The sequence below is a fragment of the Papaver somniferum genome, chromosome 2 (genome assembly GCF_003573695.1).
Source record: "Papaver somniferum cultivar HN1 chromosome 2, ASM357369v1, whole genome shotgun sequence".
Classification (NCBI taxonomy): domain Eukaryota; kingdom Viridiplantae; phylum Streptophyta; class Magnoliopsida; order Ranunculales; family Papaveraceae; genus Papaver; species Papaver somniferum.
The window spans coordinates 96,322,140-96,341,547 of record NC_039359.1 but is presented as its reverse complement, the minus strand read 5'-3'; the positions used below and the strand labels follow the sequence as shown (position 1 = coordinate 96,341,547).

Below are 19,408 nucleotides of genomic sequence, written 5' to 3'. Positions count from 1 at the left end.
CTTATCAGACCAACCTGGGTTTTTAACTCGGAAATAGCCTGACTATTTTCTTGTCCTATCCTGTTACTAGCTTGTAGACTCTGTTCTACGGATAACTGGAATTTTGCAGTTTGCTGAGTTAACAAGGCGAGAGATTCCTCTAAACTTAGGATTTTCTTATCTGACTGATTCTGAAACTGAGCTAGTCCTGAAGGATTCTTAGTATAGCCAAAACCTGGGGGAGCATTAGAATTACTAAACTGACCTTGACTTTGGCCCTTAGACCACGAAAGGTTCGGATGGTTTCTCCAACCAGGATTATAGGTTTCTGAATATGGGTCAATCTTTTGACGGTTATCAAATCTAGTGTTATTATAAAGAGCATTGGCCTGCTCTTCAATATTCTGGCCTTCCCAAAAAGGCTCCACTCTACCACTAGTCTGGCCCACTTCTAAGGCTTCTAACCTTTTTGCTATAGCAGCAATTTTGGCATCTGATTCATAGCCTCCTTCTACCCTATTAACGTTTCCTCTACTTAAAAGAATTGTTTTCTGGGGTGCCCTACTATTTTCCCATTGCTGGGTTTTTTCGGCGATTTCATTAAAAAATTCCATCGCCGCATCAACAGTTTGGTTTTCAAATCCACCAGTGCATAGAGACTCAACCATGGTCGTTGTGGAATAATCTAAACCCTCATAAAGGATCTGAACTAGCCTAACCTTTTCTAAACCATGATGAGGACACTGGGATAATAAATCATTGAACCTTTCCAAATACCTATATAAAGATTCTCCCTCTTGTTGTGAAAATGTGCATATTTGCGTCCTAATAGACGATGTTTTGTGCCTAGGGAAAAACTTATTGAAAAAGGCAGATGTAAGTTGTTCATATGTCTCAATTGACTCGGAGTCCAAACTATACAGCCACGACTTGGCCTTATCTTTCAGGGAAAATGGGAATAACCTAAGTTTCAAAGCATCATCATCTAAGCCTCTAATTCTTAGAGTACTACAAATTTCCTCAAAATCCCTAACATGGTAATAAGGGTTTTCATTTTCTTTCCCTAAAAAGATTGGGAGCATCTGTAAGGTCCCAGGTTTCAGTTCATAGGGTGCCTCCGTTTCAGCTAACTTAATACACGAAGGACGGGTAGTCCTAGTTGGATTCAACAAAGCTTTCAAAGTTGCCATTTCTGGCGCTATCGGAGCAACAGGATTCTCTCCTCAGTCAAAGAACGTTCAAAAACAGACTCTTCAAAAGCCGGACTTTCTAGATTAAGGTAATCGAGACGCTTCGAACTACTAGGTTTCTCTTTAACAAATCTACCTAGTGCGTCTCTTTTACGTTCAGGCATACAATAGAATTTTCTAAATTGGAAGGGTAAGCAAACACAGATCAAGGCCGACTCAACCAAATCAAACCTATTGATTTCTAGCAAACAAAAAGCATGATGGCTCCACTTAGATTGTTTCTAGACCAGCTTCTAATCCTTCGAACGGGAATTCGTTACAATTTAAGCAAACCCCTCTGGAATCAATCCGAGTTAACGTAAGTTGAATAGAGGCGAGGGAAGCTCGGTGGAGCTTTGATACCCAAGGCCTCACCGGTATTACAAGGCGGCGCAGTCACGCATTCAACTTACAGAAACCGTCAAGAACTTCGAAGTATGCTTAAAAGAGTAACCAATATTTTTCGAATGACTTTCCTGTTAAGCTCGTTACCCTATCGGTCTCGTTCTAGTCAAAATTTTAGGCTTAGGTTCGCGTAGGTTACGTGTTCCTAAAGCGGGCAAGAAGAGAACGGTGATGAAATCCGAACCCTTATCTTGTATGGCCAGGCCTTGCCCTTTACTAGAAAAATAAATGTCCGTATTCAGTCCTCAACATATATGCATACGAAGGAGTCCAGTAACTCGCTGACAGGGGATTCGCGAGTGTTTAGAATCTTACCTCCCGTTCCAGACGGGGGATGAATCGGTTGTAGTCGACTCGGGCCACTGACTCCGATGTCTAGTGTACGAACCCAAGGTGCAGAGACAATATCGTAATTGTCCTCCTTCTCTGCAAACAGTTTATATTTAAAGTACCCTTCCGTAGGGTAATAAAAAAAATTCCCAAAGTCCAAAGTCCAAAAAAAATAAAGAAAAATTACAAAAAATAAACCCTAATACAGTTTTTTTTTTAAATAAAATAAACAAACCCTAAAATAAAATTGTCTTCTTTTCTGTTCTTTTTGCTTTAATCTTTAGCTCCAAGTCTTTATGAAATCACCAAACTCCTTGGCTCAATTTTCTTTATGATCCAGAACCTGTAGACACAAGATAAATACCCAAAAACATAAAAAAGGACAAAAATAATAAAAAAAATAAATAAATAAATAAATCTAAAACCCTAAAAACAAGTCCGCGTCGGCGGCGCCAAAAATTGATGTGATTTGTAGATAGTGGTAAAAGTGGTTCGATTCTCAGACTTGTGAAGGATATTAATTAGACTTAAATTCTAATATTAAAATAGAAAACTCACTAAAAATTATAGCAAACTCAATCAAAGATGATATCAATACTAAAAGAAACACTGAGGCTAAGATTCCACTATTTTCCAAGTTCAAAGTGATTAAACCAATACTTATATTTATGCAATTTTCTTGTTTAATTTGATTCTAAAATATTGCAACAAGTAGATTTTCAAAAGTAATAATTGTAAATACCAAGTATGAAGCATCAAAAGTCTTAAAACTAAGCATACTCCATCAAAATAGATCACAATCACTCAAATAAAAATCATATTCAATAATAGTTCAAGGCAAATAATCATATAATTATTGCAAATAAAAAGATAAAATAGAATATACCACTTTTTGTTGGAAAAATAGCTTCCTCTATCGCCTCAGCAATGGGGTTTAGCTCCTCATATTAATCATGATCTCAAAATATGTGTTTGTTGCTCAAAAGATGATTAAAAGAGTGTAAAGTAATAACACAGACTGTTTGCAACAGTGTATTGGTATTGCAAAACAGCTATTACAATGGAACTGTTACAGAAAAACTGTTGCTTTGTCGCTGATTTTAAGACCCTAGAATACGACTGCCCTGCACAACTTAATGTTCTTCAGCTGTTAAACAACGACACTGTTCTGCGACTGTTTCCTGTGCGTCAATGTTCTTCGCGTTCTTCCTCTTCAGCAGCAGCAGCAGAAGAAACAGAGTTTGGTAAAGCTCTGATTTCTTCTTCTCTGGCTCTCCTTAGTTTCCCAAACTCTCGACACCTCTTCTATATGACCAAAGACATCTATTTATATCAAAAATACCAATTAAATCTCTCCCAAATCTTCCAAAATCTCTTTCCTTCTCTTCACGGCCAAGTTGCGGCAATTTCTTGTTTTAGAATTTCTACGCGTTTCTGAGCTTTCCTTTTTATTCTAAACTCTTCCTTAAATAGATACAAATCTTTGGGAAGGTTTACAGCGCTTTAATCTCTCTAAAGGTTCCTAAAACAAGTCACACACGTGACTTTCCATATTTTTTGTTGTGATAAAAATCCGTCGATTGAGCCCAGTCTAATCGATTTCAACACCAATATCATATTCCTAGACCCATAAGGAGTCTATCCTATGAAAATCATAGGTTTAATCGACCTCAAACTCCTCCAAATCAAGAACCCTAATATGTTCTTCACTGCCAAGATATTTCCCGCCAAAACTTATAATTCAAATGTAGAAGATGGTCGCCTTCTATCCAGAGTAGGGGTGCGATTAGCAGGTGCCTGGAAATGGGATGCCCCTTAGTAATTAGGTTACCCCTTATCCAAAGTGAGGGTCCGAATATCAAATGTCCTCCCACGAACGCAAAAAACACTTTTCGAGCCAATTTCGCCGCAAAATCTTATTTTTCCAAAAACACCTACAAAGACATAAAAAGCCAAAATAAATACAAAATCGAGCACTAACAATATATACAATTGAGATTATATCAGACACAAAAATGTGTCTATCATTTCCCCCAGCGATACTATTAAAAGCTTTTAATCTCAAATAAGATTTTAAACAAAGACCATGCAAGATATTGAACTATTCTTACCAGATCAGCTACAATTTGACCGCTTGTTTTGTCATGATATATTAATTTCATATTACCAACTTCTTTGTTGATAGTACCGAGATGTTACGACAATATGTCACTATCACAATGATTGATGTCACTAGTTTCTTCCCATAAAAAAATCGAATTTTTTTATGAAAAGGTTGCACCCTATTATTAGCATCAAGTGTAACATATACATAATTTCTACAAATACTTTCATCTTCACCCATTAAATATTTTGGACCAAAAACTTTACCGGAAGCTAGAGTTGACCTTGGCTGTGAATTTAATGTTGTTTTTTCTTAAAAATTTGAATCTAGAAAAACTTCAGAGATGATCACAGAAGGTGTGAAGAAGGTGCAATTTGAAATGAGCAAAATGATTTGTAATTATAGAGACTTCAAATAAATTCTTCCGATCTATCGTTGGATGTAGTTGTTGAGCGACACAAATTGCATCATGTGGCGTAACATTTTTATGGTGACTCTGTATCTCTCCTGTGACAAATATTGCATCTCAATGTACAAACTATCAGATTTGTTTGTTTGACCAATTTTTTTTGTCGTCAGTACACTAACATCATGTTTGTTTACTCCTGACTCATCTGAGTCGTCTGGTCTGACTGAAATCACCTGACTCATATGGATATGATCCAATATATTTGTTTTGAGTCAGTAATTTGGTCCCATGAGTCAGGAATATTTTGTAATCTGACTCAAATGGGTCTAAGTCAGAGGTCAAGTTAGATCTGACTCAAAATAAAAAACAAACGGTCTGACTGCTGACTCGGCATGAGTCAAGGGTTGATTCAGACATAGACACCGAGTCAGCTGCAAATAAACAAGGTGTATGTGGGAGCAAAATGAACAAATCACTCATTTGTTCGTTTTGTAGGATTTTCCTTAAATGTCAATACATAACCCTTGTAATTATACGGAATGATTTCATAATGATTTATTCTTCTTAAATATACGTGTAGGAGTAAATAAATGGAAGATCCAGGTGGAGCAATCTTAGTCATGTAGCGCTAAAAATAAAGGAGGGAGCGTAGCACCGAATCATCCTTCAAATACTTGGCATGAAGAAAGAGATGTCTGGGAGAACTCGTGAGACAAGCACGCTGTAAAGGAGAAGCTCAGATGTGATGGGGAGATGTCTATCGGACATCAGAGCAATAAATGCACTGATAAAGTAGCTGGAGAAGATAAGAAGGATCTAGTCAAACTGGGGCCGGAGACTAACAACTTCAAGCTCGGTTCTGGGTGGATGAATGATATTGGATCACATATCGACATCGGGAAGAATGATATCGGGAATTGCAATTACCAAGGTCGGGCTAGAGATATCGGGAGAAACGCCGCTTGACACCCGAAGGGAACATCAAGAAAGATACACTGTGACCCACATTGTAACTTGGATGTATCAACACGTTAGCCTATAAATAAGAGAGTCTTGTAAAGAGATAGGGCAAGTAATCTGAGTGAAAGGGAGAGAACACTAAGATCCTTGAGGAGATAATATAGAGTTTGTTGGAAAAAATCACCATTTGTAACCTTGAATCGAGTAATAAGATCATCCTTTCACCCCCGTGGACGTAGGTAATCATGCCGAACAACGTATATCTTGTGTTCTTATGAGTCTCTTGCTTGTTTACTTATAATACTTATGCTTGAGATCTGTTGAATGTAGTAGTAGGATTTTCTACACCTACATTCTGGCGCCGACTAAGGGGACGAGTAACATCTTCAGATACCTTGATTGAAAACCACCAAAAGAGAAATCCCAAATCTCTTAAACCATCTTATGATGTTAGTTGATGCTAAGTGGAAGACTCTTGTGGTTAGATGTATAAATTGGTAGATAAATCGAGTATCTTTTATCGATGAGTTATTTTAATCAAAGTTTTGCTTCCTTGTTTTTCATAAAGGTTTCATTTCTTTCAAAACTTTAGTTTAGAGTGCCGGAGTAACAAAGATCCTTCTAAAGCATGATCTCCCAAGATCTTGCTAGTTGAGTTGTTAGAAAGATTCAAAATCTCCCAAATAACATCCTTGATGTTTGGTAGAAGCTAAATGAAACTTCATCTCATTAAATAGCAAGGATTCGGTCAAAATCGTTAGCATTATGATTTAAAGGTTTGAAAGTTTATAAAAATAGCATTACGATACATCGCTACTAGTAGATTGGCTCGAAATCAATGAGTCAGGTCACTGGAGCAATTTTCCGAGAGAATTTAAGATCGTTTTTGGTGTAAGATCTGATTTACCTTCCCTGTTGAACTCACAGGAGTGTAAAGGTGCACGGAAAACAAAAGGAATCCCAAGGTAAATCTATCCTTGTGGAATTTCGAGGAAAACCATAGAGCAAGGCATGATTATGATTTAATCCATGCTTCGACATCATACGTAAGTGGTGATCTCGTCAGTATCCAATGAAGGACATAACTGCATTAAAACTCAACCAAAGAATTGCTTTTCCGACCACTTGTACGGATAAGTGATGACAATTAATATAAAGAATGTAGGACAAATAATGATTAATGCATAGTAAGGGTACTGAAAGCGACCCAACAATAACTTTTCCCACAAAAATACCGTAGTAGTCAAACAAATCTTTTTGCTGATTTCAGCGTGACAAAAATGGAGGAATCGTACTTATATTTGCACACTGACAAATAGCAGAATCCATTTTTGTACTTGCAAAAACTTTTCGAAAACAGTTCAAAGTAAGGTGTTGTATATTCTGCTGACGTAGGTCAAGCTGTCGGAAGAGAAAAAGAACCCGACCCGATGGCCAACACCTCGAGGACAGGTAGGACGCTAAGGAAGAGAACGGTAGCAGGATCCAACATGCAAGAAGGAGTGACAGAATCACGACAGGAGAGCAATCGCCATCATCTACCCGAGGATAACCCGGCACCTGTAATAAGAATGTCGACTGTAAATGAGAAGATCCACCTAAGTCAAGATGATGACCTCACTCTTCTGGAGCGCATCGAACCCAGTCAGAGGATACCCGAGAAAATAATTGATGGCCTGACATCATCGGACACTGAGGACGATGAGGAGGTACTGATGATGCAACGGTACCGCATGAGGGATAAAAAACATGCTGAGTACCAAGATGCCTTGAACCGAGAAGAAGAGAGACTCAGAAAAATTCGACTAGAGATGGGAAATGGAAACCGAGATTTTTCGATTGAGGCACCACCAGTAGCACCGCCTGTCAACCAGCCAGTGGAACCACCTGTTGCACCACCAGTAGCACTACCAGCACCACCGACCATTGCACCTACAGCCGCACCTCCGTCTGTAACAGCAAACCACCCGAATGGTCATCCAAGTCATGAGAGTACAGACCCAACATTGATGGCAATTCTGGCAAATCAGAGGAGGCAGTAAGAACTCATGAGGGAACTACAGAGAATAAATTTAGCACTCGAGCACGAGAACTGTCAGCTCCGGAATCAAGGGACGATATCTAAAGGATCCTCGAGCCGAGGTACATTAGGAAACCAAACCCGATCAGGGTACACCCAAACACCACCACCTCAAGGACGCATACCCGCTCCAAACCAAACCAGGAGAGGGTATGGCCCACACGAGAACTCATCAACTGAAGAAGAGGCACCCGAGAAAAGTGGGAGGACTGATACTGTAACTGAAGCTAAACTAGAACAACTGGATGAGATGGTCAAAAAACTCGCAAGAGATGACGAAGATGGCAATCTAGCGGAAGTAATTAGCGAGGCTGAAAAGACTCCCTTCACCCGAGAGTTAGAGAAAGCATCATTCCCACCAAAGTGTACACTCTCGACGTTCCCATCAAGATTCGACGGATGCAGTGGAACATGTCAAGATGTATATGACGTCTCTATTACAATGGAAAAACAGTGACATGGTCATGTGTAAATTTTTCCCTGCAAGTTTGGAGGGAGAAGCAAGGAATTGGTTCTACACCCTACCAATAGGATCTATTGGGAGCTATGGAGTGTTGGTCGAAACTTTCTTAGAAACTTATATGCACAATAGCATCTCCCGACCTAGGATAAATAAATTTTTCACTTTGTTAATAAGGTTTAGGGAACCTTTGAGGTATTTAACAGATAGGTGGACGAAATTGTGCACCGACATCAAAAAAGTACCCGTGGACCAACAGATTTTCGGGTTCGAGAATTCTCATGGGAAAAAAGATCCTTTTTGGATAGCCATGTTCACCAAGAAGCCACAAACACTGAAGGAGATGCGAAAGATGCAGGAACACTACATTGCCTTGGGAGAAATACGAGAAGGAACACAGCCTCAGGAGAGTGCAAGAAGCCAGTGCAGCAAAAGAAGTAGCACCATAAGAGATTTCCAAGCGGCCCGAGAAGAGAGCGGGACCACAACACAAATTCACCAGGAAGAAGGAGTGGATCGAAAAGGGGAAAAGTCCTAGGATCGAGCATAGACCGTACACAACATTGAATGCACCATTGGAGGAAATTTTCAAAGAAGTGGAATAGAGAAATGATATCAGGTACCTGAAGACCCGAGGAATACAGTTTGACGAGATGAAGAACCATCACGAGTTTTGTCATTATCACCAGTACCGAGGTCACTCAACCAACGAATGTCGAGAGGTCAAAGACATAGTTCAACATCTAATCCGAGACGGATACCTATGGCAGTTTGTCAAGCAGGCAGCACTGGCACCTGACGCACCCGTATACCAAGTTAGGATTGATCGGGGAACCCAGTTTGTATGTAAAACGATCTCGCACTCTGCTTCCCAAGGGCTAGATCTGGGGACTGGAATTACGTCAAGAATTCACAAGAGATACCGAGCGGGGAAAAAAATCTTCAGTGTAGCCAAAACCCTGCCTATGGAGGCATGGATGATGCAACCAATCTCATTCTCGGCCAAAGATGTCCCGATAAACGGCCAAGCACATGGAGACCCATTGGTCATCACTTTACTCATTGAAGAGTGGGGAGTGAAGCGGATACTAGTGGATAGAGGGAGTTCGGTCGAAGTCCTTTTCTACGATATGTTTAAAAGGATGGACATGTCTGATGATATTCTAATTCCTTCTACCTACCGAATCTACGGCTTCAATGGGACAGTAACTATACCAAAAGGAGAAGTCACGCTTAAGGTCTCTGACGGGGAAGGATATCTGGATATCCTCACCACCTTCTGTGTTGTAGATGTCGTATCACCATACGAGGCAATCATCGGGAGACCATGGATCACATGTATTAAAGGAGTAGCGTCAGCCTATCACCAAAGGTTGAGGTTGTCGTCGAAGTAGTAGGTGACCCACAAGCTGCAAGACAGTGCATGCAAGTTGATATACAACAGAACGAAGATAGGCGAGCTAGGATATGACGAGAAAAGAACAAAGCTAAGGAGACCAAGGCCGAGCTAGAACTGGAAAAATTAATTTCACAAGCGTTCATGTCCTATGAAGCTGGTGAGAAAGAGATCTTATAACAATCAAAGGAGGCGACACCGATTAACGAACCAAAGCCAAACTTCTAGGCCTTAGAGTCTACTCAGGAGGTCAACCTAGGGTCCGAAGAAGAACCAAAAATAATAAGAATTGGGTCCTTGTTATCGGAAGAACAGGCGAATCAACTAATAGCGCTGTTACGGGAACATATAGATGTGTTCGCCTGGAAAATGTACGACATGGAAGGGATGGACCCATGGTTATGTTTCCATCACCTCAGGATAGATCCCAAATTCAAGACGATCCGTCAGAAAATGCGAAGAATTGCTCCCGAGCTACAGGTGGTGGTAGAGGCAGAGCTCAAAAAGTTACACACATCGTGAATCATTCGAAAGGATCAATACCCGAAATGAATATCAAACATGGTGATAGTTCCTAAAATAAATGGAGGGGTAAGAATCTGCATCGACTTTAGTGACTTAAATAAGGCTTGTCCGAAGGATAACTTTCCTCTCCCCAACATTGATCAGCTAGTAGAATCCATAATAGGTGTTAGAGCGTTGCTCGGTCGAACTCTCATGCGTTGCTATCTCAAGCATGTTTGTCAATGTTAGTGATCAAAACTATAAGTCTTGATTTCTAGTCTATTTATAGATGTCTCAGACTAGGGCATAGATAGTGTAGTTGATCTTAGATCTCTCGGCGTTCATCATTTGAAGACGAAGAACTACTAAGGGGAGCTTGTGGAACTTTATCAACAAAAGGTGTGTGGAGACTTAAACTCATCTATCACTTGGAAAGTCTATTTCTACTCTATCTTCTATATTGAGACATAAGTCGTGTTACGATATAGTTTTGTATTATGCACATTTGAGATTTCGAGCTGAGTTTATCTCGCTTATATATTTCTCGAAATATGTGTTGGCAAGCTTTCGATTTAGCCATGTTCATCTTACATTCGTGACGAAAGTCCGAATAATATCATATGAAAATTTCCGAGTTACATCTAACATGGTTTCTGTGATACAATCATTTGGTATTGCCTTGGAATGTTTCGTTATGTTAATTTCAATAACTTGAAAACCGCTTTGACGAAAAATAGTTTGTGAACAACAACTATATAACGTCCTCTAAGAAAGTTTCAATGATTGAAATTAAGAGTTGATGATATAACCATCTTTGGATATAAGCATATATAGTGTGTTTGCAAATTAGTGTATAAATCCATAAACCGGGAACCAAGTGTATGCATATGTGTGTATACAAAATTGGTGAAGGAGACAACATAAGTATACGTACCCATATGCATACTGGTGGAAGTTTTCGAACCGAAAATATCTGCTTTGTTTAGGAATTACAAACTCCTAAACTAGTCACCTTAAGTATGCGTACCCGTACGCATACTAGAGGAAGTTTTCGAACCGAAAATATCTGCTGAGTTTGGGAATTACAAACTCCTAAACTGTCCACCTTAAGTACGTGTACCCGTACGCATACTGGCAGAAGTTTTCGAACCGAGAATTTCTGCTGAGTTTGGAAACTTAACAAACTCAAATCCAGTTGCTTAAGTACGCATACCCGTACGCATACTTAAGCTGGTTATTTTTTCAAATCGGTCTTTTCATAAACTTAAACATTTAAATCTTAAGGAATGCAATCTCTGCAAACCGTGGCTGTAATTTTCATGATTGATTCGAGTGAATCAAACCGATTTGGTTTCAATTGTGTCTTCTATGCAATTGAAAAACTCTTTAACTAGTTTCATTTGAGTCATATGATATGGTTAAGATGAATAACATTAATATGAGAGTAAACAAAAGGCTAACCTCGGTTAACTATTTGAGACAACATGAGTGTACACGTTTGGGTACGGTTACATAAACCTAAATGAGGGTACATTTCATTTGTGTGTAACAAGCTAAGTTCGATCTAACGGTTGAAAGATATTTGCTTGGTTGAATCAGGTTTTTCATCTAACGGTGATTATTGAATGCTTTGTTACTAAGGTAACTTGGATTGCAAACCCTGATTTGAAAACTATATACATGAGAACTTTAACAACCAGGAAACCTAATCCCCACACTTCCTGTGTGATACTAGTTGTATTGCTAGATTCGATTCTCCTTTAACCTTAGGTTTCTTCTCGAGACCCTGTAGGTTAATGACTTGAAGGCTTCATTGGGATTGTGAGGCCAGACCGATACTACTTCTCTTGTAGTTGTGTGATCTAAACTTGTTGTTTCTATCGTACGCGTACAATTGTAAAATTGGCTTGAGATTTATTTCTCCGACAGGCAAGATAAAAAAGTAGTCACAAATATCTTTGTCTCATCGATTTTGATTCCACTATATCTTGTTTCGCTAGTATATTAAGATTATTGTGAGGTGATTGATAATACTAGGATGTTCTTCGGGAATATAAGTCTGGTTTATCAATTGGTTCTTGTTCACCTTGATTTATCAAAAGACAGAACAAAAACTCTTGGGTATTTCTGTGGAAGACAGATTTATTCAATCCTATAGACTTTTCAGTGTGAGACAGATTTGTTTATCAAGTCTTCGACTTTGGGTCGTAGCAACTCTTGGTTGTGGGTGAGATCAGCTAAGGGAATCAAGTGCGTAGTATTCTGCTGGGATCAGAGACGTAAGGAGCGAAACTGTACCTTAAATCAGTGTGAGATTGATTAGGGTTCAACTACAGTCCAGTCCGAAGTTAATTGGTAGTAGGCTAGTGTCTGTAGCGTCTTAATATAGCGTGGTGTTCAAACTGGACTAGATCCCCGGGTTTTTCTGCATTTGCGGTTTCCTCGTTAACAAAATTCTGGTGTCTGTGTTATTTCTTTTCTGCATTATATTTTATTATATAATTGAAATATCACAGGTTGTGCGTTAAGATCAATCAATTAGAATATCCAGCCTTTGGTTGTTGATTTACATTGATTGACACTTGAACATTGGTCTTTGGTACCATTCAAGTAACTCCTCTTATATTCAATCGGGCTCGCGTATTTCTATTTGCTGATTACGGATTGAATTAAGAGTTAGAGATATTACACTCTTTGATATACTTTATTCTAGATTGAGTCTGGCTGTCTAGTTGATTCTCTAGAAAGTATACTGGAGTAAGTCCTATCATATTGCCATACGAATTGTTGGGTGTGGTTGTTAGACCCCCGCATTTTCAATTGGTATCAGAGAAGGAAAACACGTTAAAGACCTCATAAGTCTGTGTTTGTAGCGATCTGAGGACGGACGATATTGTCTCTGATAAACGCATCGCCAGAAATAAAAATTTGTTTTCATAAAGTCTATTAAAGAGAAATATTTGTCAATCTCAAATATAGAAGAACCTTGTGTTCCAAGGAAACAGACTTACATTGACAAGTGTTACCCTGACTACCTCACTGACGAGTCTGACTCTGAAGTTGAAAGGAATACAGTCCTTCACATAACTCTCATGAGGAAAAACTCATAGAGGATGATTTGGAAACTAAACTTCTTTTGAGTAAACTCTTTATTCAAGAATGTTCCAAAGAGTCTGATATGCCAACTGCTTCTGACATAACTGGAAAAATTTCTAGTTCGGAAGAAAAATTAAAACCCCTTCCTGTTGAGAAAGATGTGCATGCGAGTTCCTCAAATCAAGGAATGTCCACATCACATGGAAGGAAGAAACCTCCCAACAATGGTGTTGAGTTTGTTCTATCTAGTCACTTAGGTGATCAAAATATGTGTCTCTTTTGTAATTCAAAAGATCATGTTGAACAGAGGAAGAAATCTATATTGAATGACAAATCTGTTATTCGTCTTCAACACACCTTAGATTTAATTCTCAAAGGTGTAACTGACATTCGTATGTCTAAGCCATTTGGTTTTAGTACTCACAATGTGCATCCTACCAGGAAAGTCAATTCAATATGCTCTTCAAATGTTCAAAAACTTAACAAACTCCCCAACACCTTTCGTTCAAGAAGTGCTCAAAGATCTTCTTCGATTAAAAAGGGAGAGTATGTTGTTCTTGATGTGAAAAATGTACCAAAAGGAAGCAAAAATTGCGAACAAAAAGAAGGTCTAAAAATGATAATTGAATGGTATAATGAGAGCATTAACAGATTGTTAAATCGGCCCTGTCAAACTGCTTCAGGTAAGAATAAAAACTATGCATCGTATTTTGATGATATCAAATTTTATGACAACTTTTCACATCGTAACGGTTTTTCCTCAAAGATCAGGAGAAAGATATTTAACCGTAAACAACGGTCATTTGATGAGATCAAGGCTCATACTTGTGCTAATTAATCACAAGGTTGAAATCTCACTCACAAAAAATCCTGGTTGAGTGAGATATAGTCAGGTATACTTGATGGCAAAATGTTTTTTTGACTCTCTAGCTATTTCCTTATCACTCTTAGCTGGATTATCAATCACAAACATTTTTGCATCAGTATTTGTGTTTTTCTTTTCAAGCTTTTGATTTCTTAATTTCTTTTTTGAAATGTTGTGTATCAAAAATTGCTACTCTTATGCTCTAAGACCTGTGAGATTTCTCATATAGGCAAACATTCTTTGTTGAAAGGTATTTTTTATTGAGTCTTTCTCTTATTGAGTTGTTTATGGAGAACGGGCCAAGTTTGTGTTTGTACGGGTATCCTTGTTACATGCTATGGACCGACTTTAGAAACCCGAATCTCCTGGTTCCTGTGAAACCTTTTAAATACTAAACCATGTTTAAGAAGTACGCATACTCATGCTGCGTTTTCGTCAAGAATGGCTTCTCTGTCGGGAATTTGTATTTTCCCAAGAGGATTTCCTGATAAGAGTTTTTATCTCGAAGAAAATGAGGAAAATTCTCCAGTGGAAGTTGATTCCACATCTTCTCAATCTCCTGATAACTTCTCAGATTTTGAGGATGATGGAGAGATTTCTAATGAAGTTGTTCGAAACTTTATCGATCAGTTTAATGATGCAAAAAAGTTATTTGTTAACACTCTCAAAGATCTTGATGTGTTAAGAACCGAGTTGATAAATGTCAACTCTGAAATTGCTCTTATGGGGACACGACTTAAGGACCGTATCAATGTCATTTCTGAAGATGCTGTCAACTATGTCCGTCAAAAACTTGAAAGTCTAGGTACCAGTGAAGCTTCTGTACCTGAACTCTGATCTCTGCCTGAGAAGTGTTTTTGATTTTTAGAGTTGTTCTTTTGGTCTAGTAAATCTTCTTATGAGAATTTTTTTTATTCTTGTTTTTGTTTCGAAGAATACCTAGGGTTTGGAATATCCATTATTATGATTACACATAGCTAGTTCAAAAAGTTTTCATCTTCAATGTTTTTAGATTTATTAATTTAAATTCTAAGTTATTTGGAAGATGATGTTTGCAATTTTAATCTTTATGGTTTTATATATTGCAAATTATTACGGGATATGTGTGTTTGCGTCCGTGAACTATGATTGTCCCATACTTGTTCAAAATTTATCTCTATTATGTTGATATGAATGTTTTTTTTTTGCTTAATCATATGTACTTTATTACCAAAACAACAAAAAGGATTACAAAAATTCTGACTAGACAGGCCCAGATCAGAATTGATTAAACATAGTCATAAAACGAAATACTTATACAGTTAAGCCCAACTTACAATAAGCCTAACAATTTTTAGCAAAAACGAAAGTAGGACTGATTTTCACATTCCAGAGCTCCCAAGAATCCAAGTTTCTCATTATATATCATTACTTCTCCTCTTCTGAGTGAAGAACCTCTCTTGGCCATTTTATCCGCAGAAAAAATTATTTCTCTATAAGAATGTCTAAAAGAAATGCTGTGCAGTTTTACCATTATTCTTTTCCATCTGTTTATTACCATCCAAGGTATTTTCCCTGAGCTGAAAGCCTGCAGTACTGCCTTTGAATCCAGGCTAAAACACACATTAAAGTATTGTCTTCTTATAGCCCATTCACCTGCACAGATTAAAGCCATCACTTCAGCAATGGAATTTGTGGCCACACCCAAACCACCAGCCACTGCACCAAGATAACCTCCAGTGTTGCTCCTTCTTACAAATCCACACCCAGAACTACCAGGATTCCCTTTTGATGCTCCATCACAGCAAATGAGCACTTGATTTAGTACATGGAACTTGAAAATGCATTCTTTTACTATAGTTGTTATAACCTTCACACCTCTGATGCCAAAAGCTGTCATGATGCTCATATCATACATAGATTATCTGATTTCACCCTTTATTCTTACACTGTTCTCTTTCGTGAACTGCATTATCCTCAATTTGAAGTTTACCAAGTTTGGAATTTCATCATCATAACATACTCTGTTTCTGGTAAACCAGAGCTCCACCATTACAGTAAAAGCACATATAAACCCAACTTCTCTCACAGCCGAGCTTTTCTTCTGGACACACTTCGATACATCCATAAAGTTGCAAGGGTTCAAAAATTTAAATATTCCACCAAGCCAGTGCCAGATTTTTTCGCTAAAATCACAGTACCACAATATATGATCCATTGTATCCTGACCATTCCCACATAAGTAACATTTGGAAACAGTGTGAAATCCTCTTTTTCTATAATTCTCCTCAGTTGCACATGCTCCTCTAAGAATTTTCCATACATTAGTTGAAATTTTAGGGTGTATTGTGGAATTCCATACATGTTTTTCCCAAGTAACACAAGGATACTTTTTTCTGATTAGTTGCACTACACTTTTCACTGAAAATTTTCCAGACAAATCAATTGTCCATATGAGCTTGTCTTTTCCATAACCAATAGATGCTAAATCTTCTAGATTAAAGAAGTTAAACATTTCTGCAGGTACATTCCATTCCCCATTGATAATCAATTCATTGACTTTCACATCTTTGTGATGTGTAATAAATGAATTATTAGGGTACATGTCATTCAAGGAATATTCTTTAATCCACTTATCCCTCCACACTGAAATTTATTTTCCATCTCCAACCAGCCACCTACTTCCTTCTTGTACTTCATTCATAACACATTTTAAACCTGGCCAGATTGAGGATTTTTTATGATATGTAATCCATGCACCATTTTTATCTTTATATTTAGTATTCATAAAGTTTGTCCACTCTACCTATTCTGTTTTCATCTTTCAGAGTAACTTCATGAGGAGTGCTTTATTAATTGTCTCAAATCTTTTAATTCCTAATCCACCCTCAGTTACTAGAGCACAAATTTCATCAAACTTCACTGTAATAAGATTCTTAACTGCAGGATCTCCAGACCATAAGAAATTCCTTACAATTTTTTCGCATTCTTTTATGATATTCTTAGGCCACTTATACACAGACATGTTGTAGACTAGTACACTGCATAACACAGACTTCACCAAAGTTAATATATCAGAGAAAGATAACATTTTTCCCATCCATACAGCTAACATTTTATGCATTAATTCCACCATCCCCCATGCTTGATAGCTCTTTACTCTTCCAGGACATAGTATCACTCCCAAGTATTTGTCTGGAAATTTTGAAAGTTTCATTTGTAAGCTCTCAGCTATTATTCTTTTTCTGCTTTCAGTTACTCCACCAACAAAATATTACTTTTCATCTTGTTTATCACTTGACCTGATGCATTCTGGTAATCCATTAAAAGTTTCATTAGATTCTCCAATGATTTTTTCTGTCCATTACCGAAAACAAAAATGTCATCTGCAAAAAACATATGTAAAGGTTGACAAGCATTCCTATTAATCATTGGAACAATCTTCCCTTCATGTATAAGTTTAGAAATACTTCTACGCAACACTTCTTCAGTTATCACAAATAGGACTGGTGACAATGGATCACCTTTTCTAAGTCCTCTTCCCACATTAAAGAACCCACAAGGTCCTCAATTCAATAATACTAAGATTTTTGCTGACTCAAACAATATTCTAAGCCATTTAGTTCCAGCTTCAGAGAAACCAAAGTGTCTTAAAGTTTCAAAAAGGAAATCTCAACTCAATGAGTCATATGCCTATGTAATGTCCAATTTCATCCCTATATTCCCTCGTCTTCTCTTTACATCTAACTCATTCACCATTTCAGAAGATAAAACAATTTTTTCATGAATATTTCTGCCTTTAATAAATGCTCCCTGCTAACAAGATACTATTTTTTCAATCAAAGTACTAATTCTTGATGTTATAATTCTTTTTATAATCTTGAAACCAAAATTAGCAAGTCCTATAGGTCTAAATTATTCTGCTTTTTTTGTACCTTGGACTTTAGGAAGAAGAAATAGAAAATTTGAGTTCGTACCTCTAGGAATAAACTTGCACCTCCAACAGTATTGAATAGCATTACTTAAATCTTGTCCAACAATATTCCAGGCAAATCTGTAAAAACTTTCAGAAAATCCATCAGGACCTGGAGAGCTATTTTCTTCCATTCCATATACATCTTCTTTGATTTCTGCAGAAGAAGGAATTCCATCAAGAAACATATTGTCCTCTTCAGATATTATCTTTGGGATCACCTCAATAATTATTTCATCAAAGCTCACAGGTTGATACTCAAATTTTTTTTGAAAATGATTAACCAAAATATCAGCTATTTGAGCTTGATTAGTCACCATATTTCTATTATCATCCTCCAGTTCCACTATGTTATTGTGAGCTTTTCTAATCTTCATAGAAGAATGAAAAAAAGATGTATTTTCTCCACCCTCTTTCACCCATTTGATTCTATCCTTAGCTCTCAGAAGTTCATTAAATTTTTGAGAAACTATTTCTTGATTTCCTCTAGCTGTTATTAAATAATTAAGTAATTCAACATTTTCTGGATTTGCATCATAAATCATTGCTGCTTTTTCCACATCTTCTTCAACTTGAGACATTTTTACTCTTAAGTCCCAAAAAATCTCACAGTTCCATTTTTTAACAAATTTTTTGAACCTTTTAAGTTTAGCCATGAACACAAATGCAGGATTACCAGTTATAATTTCTTCCCAAGACCTTTGAACTAAATTAAGAAAATCAGGATGAGAAGTCCATACAACTTGATATCTGAAAGGAATGTTATTTGGTTTGGGAATCCCCACTGTATTTCCCACTATGGGACCATGATCAGAAGTCCTTCTAACACCCACCTTATACTGCCATCCATCAAAATTTTCCAGTCGTTTAACATTAAAGAAAGTTTTGTCTAAATCACATAAAATTCTCATCTTCCCAACTCTGTTATTGCACCGTGAGTATTTTATACCAGTTTTAGGAGCTTGTATTAGATTACAAATGTTTAAACAATCTCTAAAATCTTGTATAACAATTCTTAAAGGTCTTCTACCACCAACTTTTTCATCACTACTCAAAATTACATTAAAATCCCCAATTTCAAGCCAAGGACAATCCATATCATCAATCTTCTCCAACTCATCCCATAATTCTCTTATATCCATAGTTAAGCATGTTGCATGAATTCCAGTTACAAGTACTTCTCCAACTTTAACAGTTATTGCTTGTGCTGTTGTTGATATAACATTAGGTGTAGAGAGAAAAGAATTCCAAAATAACCATATATTAGCCTTACTACCATCACAAGTGATGAGCATGCAAGTGTGACGCATTTTCACCTATAACTACATTCGCTATGACTAACTTAATCACTAATAATCTTGTTTTAAGTCTTTTCAAGGAAATAAGCTCTTTTGGAAAAATAGCTCGAAAAAGTGTCAAAGGCAACCAGAGGAACTGATAAAGGCACCCATCATTTCAGATACGGGCACCCAACAAATGGATAGATGCACCCTCTTCTTCTTCATTTGAAACAGATTCACATAATTTATGGGAGATCTAAAATATTTAAGGAAAAGATATTTTCTTGCCTATTATACATGAAGTTTTCATATCTTGAAGTTAAAAGAAACAATATATTGATGAGTTTGTTTTTATTGAA

General features: G+C 37.3%; 4 protein-coding genes and 1 pseudogene across 4 annotated transcripts; 2 read left to right on the top strand and 3 right to left on the bottom strand.

Annotated features, from left to right (window-relative positions):
- The first annotated feature begins 705 nt into the window (after positions 1 to 705).
- LOC113354691 lies at positions 706 to 805 on the top strand (annotated as a pseudogene).
- A 7,804-nt stretch (positions 806 to 8,609) lies between these two features.
- On the top strand, positions 8,610 to 9,350 carry LOC113351650. Its single transcript, XM_026595593.1, has one exon. It carries the CDS (start codon positions 8,610 to 8,612, stop codon positions 9,348 to 9,350), a length of 741 nt encoding a protein of 246 aa, XP_026451378.1.
- Positions 9,351 to 15,150: 5,800 nt separating this feature from the next.
- Positions 15,151 to 15,714, bottom strand: LOC113351649. Its single transcript, XM_026595592.1, has one exon. The coding sequence runs from the start codon at positions 15,712 to 15,714 to the stop codon at positions 15,151 to 15,153; it is 564 nt and encodes a 187-aa protein (XP_026451377.1).
- A 3-nt stretch (positions 15,715 to 15,717) lies between these two features.
- Positions 15,718 to 16,401, bottom strand: LOC113351648. The gene has a single exon (XM_026595590.1). The coding sequence runs from the start codon at positions 16,399 to 16,401 to the stop codon at positions 15,718 to 15,720; it is 684 nt and encodes a 227-aa protein (XP_026451375.1).
- A 219-nt stretch (positions 16,402 to 16,620) lies between these two features.
- Positions 16,621 to 19,079, bottom strand: LOC113351647. Its single transcript, XM_026595589.1, has 3 exons — positions 17,774 to 19,079; positions 17,075 to 17,182; positions 16,621 to 16,991 (listed from the first exon to the last, which is right to left on the bottom strand). The coding sequence occupies exons 1-3, from the start codon at positions 19,077 to 19,079 to the stop codon at positions 16,621 to 16,623; spliced, it is 1,785 nt and encodes a 594-aa protein (XP_026451374.1).
- Between the last annotated feature and the right edge of the window lie 329 nt (positions 19,080 to 19,408).

What these genes read in the sequence shown, in the direction of transcription:
- LOC113351650 (XM_026595593.1), top strand. Translation starts at nt 8,610, where the DNA reads ATGAAGAACCATCACGAGTTTTGTCATTATCACCAGTACCGAGGTCAC.
- LOC113351649 (XM_026595592.1), bottom strand. Translation starts at nt 15,714, where the DNA reads ATGTATGATATGAGCATCATGACAGCTTTTGGCATCAGAGGTGTGAAG.
- LOC113351648 (XM_026595590.1), bottom strand. Translation starts at nt 16,401, where the DNA reads ATGTACCCTAATAATTCATTTATTACACATCACAAAGATGTGAAAGTC.
- LOC113351647 (XM_026595589.1), bottom strand. Translation starts at nt 19,079, where the DNA reads ATGCGTCACACTTGCATGCTCATCACTTGTGATGGTAGTAAGGCTAAT. An exon ending in GTGCAAGTTTATTCCTAGAG is followed by an intron (nt 17,183 to 17,773) that starts GTACGAACTCAA and finishes TGTTTTTTGCAG; the next exon opens with ATGACATTTTTGTTTTCGGT. An exon ending in AGTGATAAACAAGATGAAAA is followed by an intron (nt 16,992 to 17,074) that starts GTAATATTTTGT and finishes CAAAATTTCCAG; the next exon opens with ACAAATACTTGGGAGTGATA.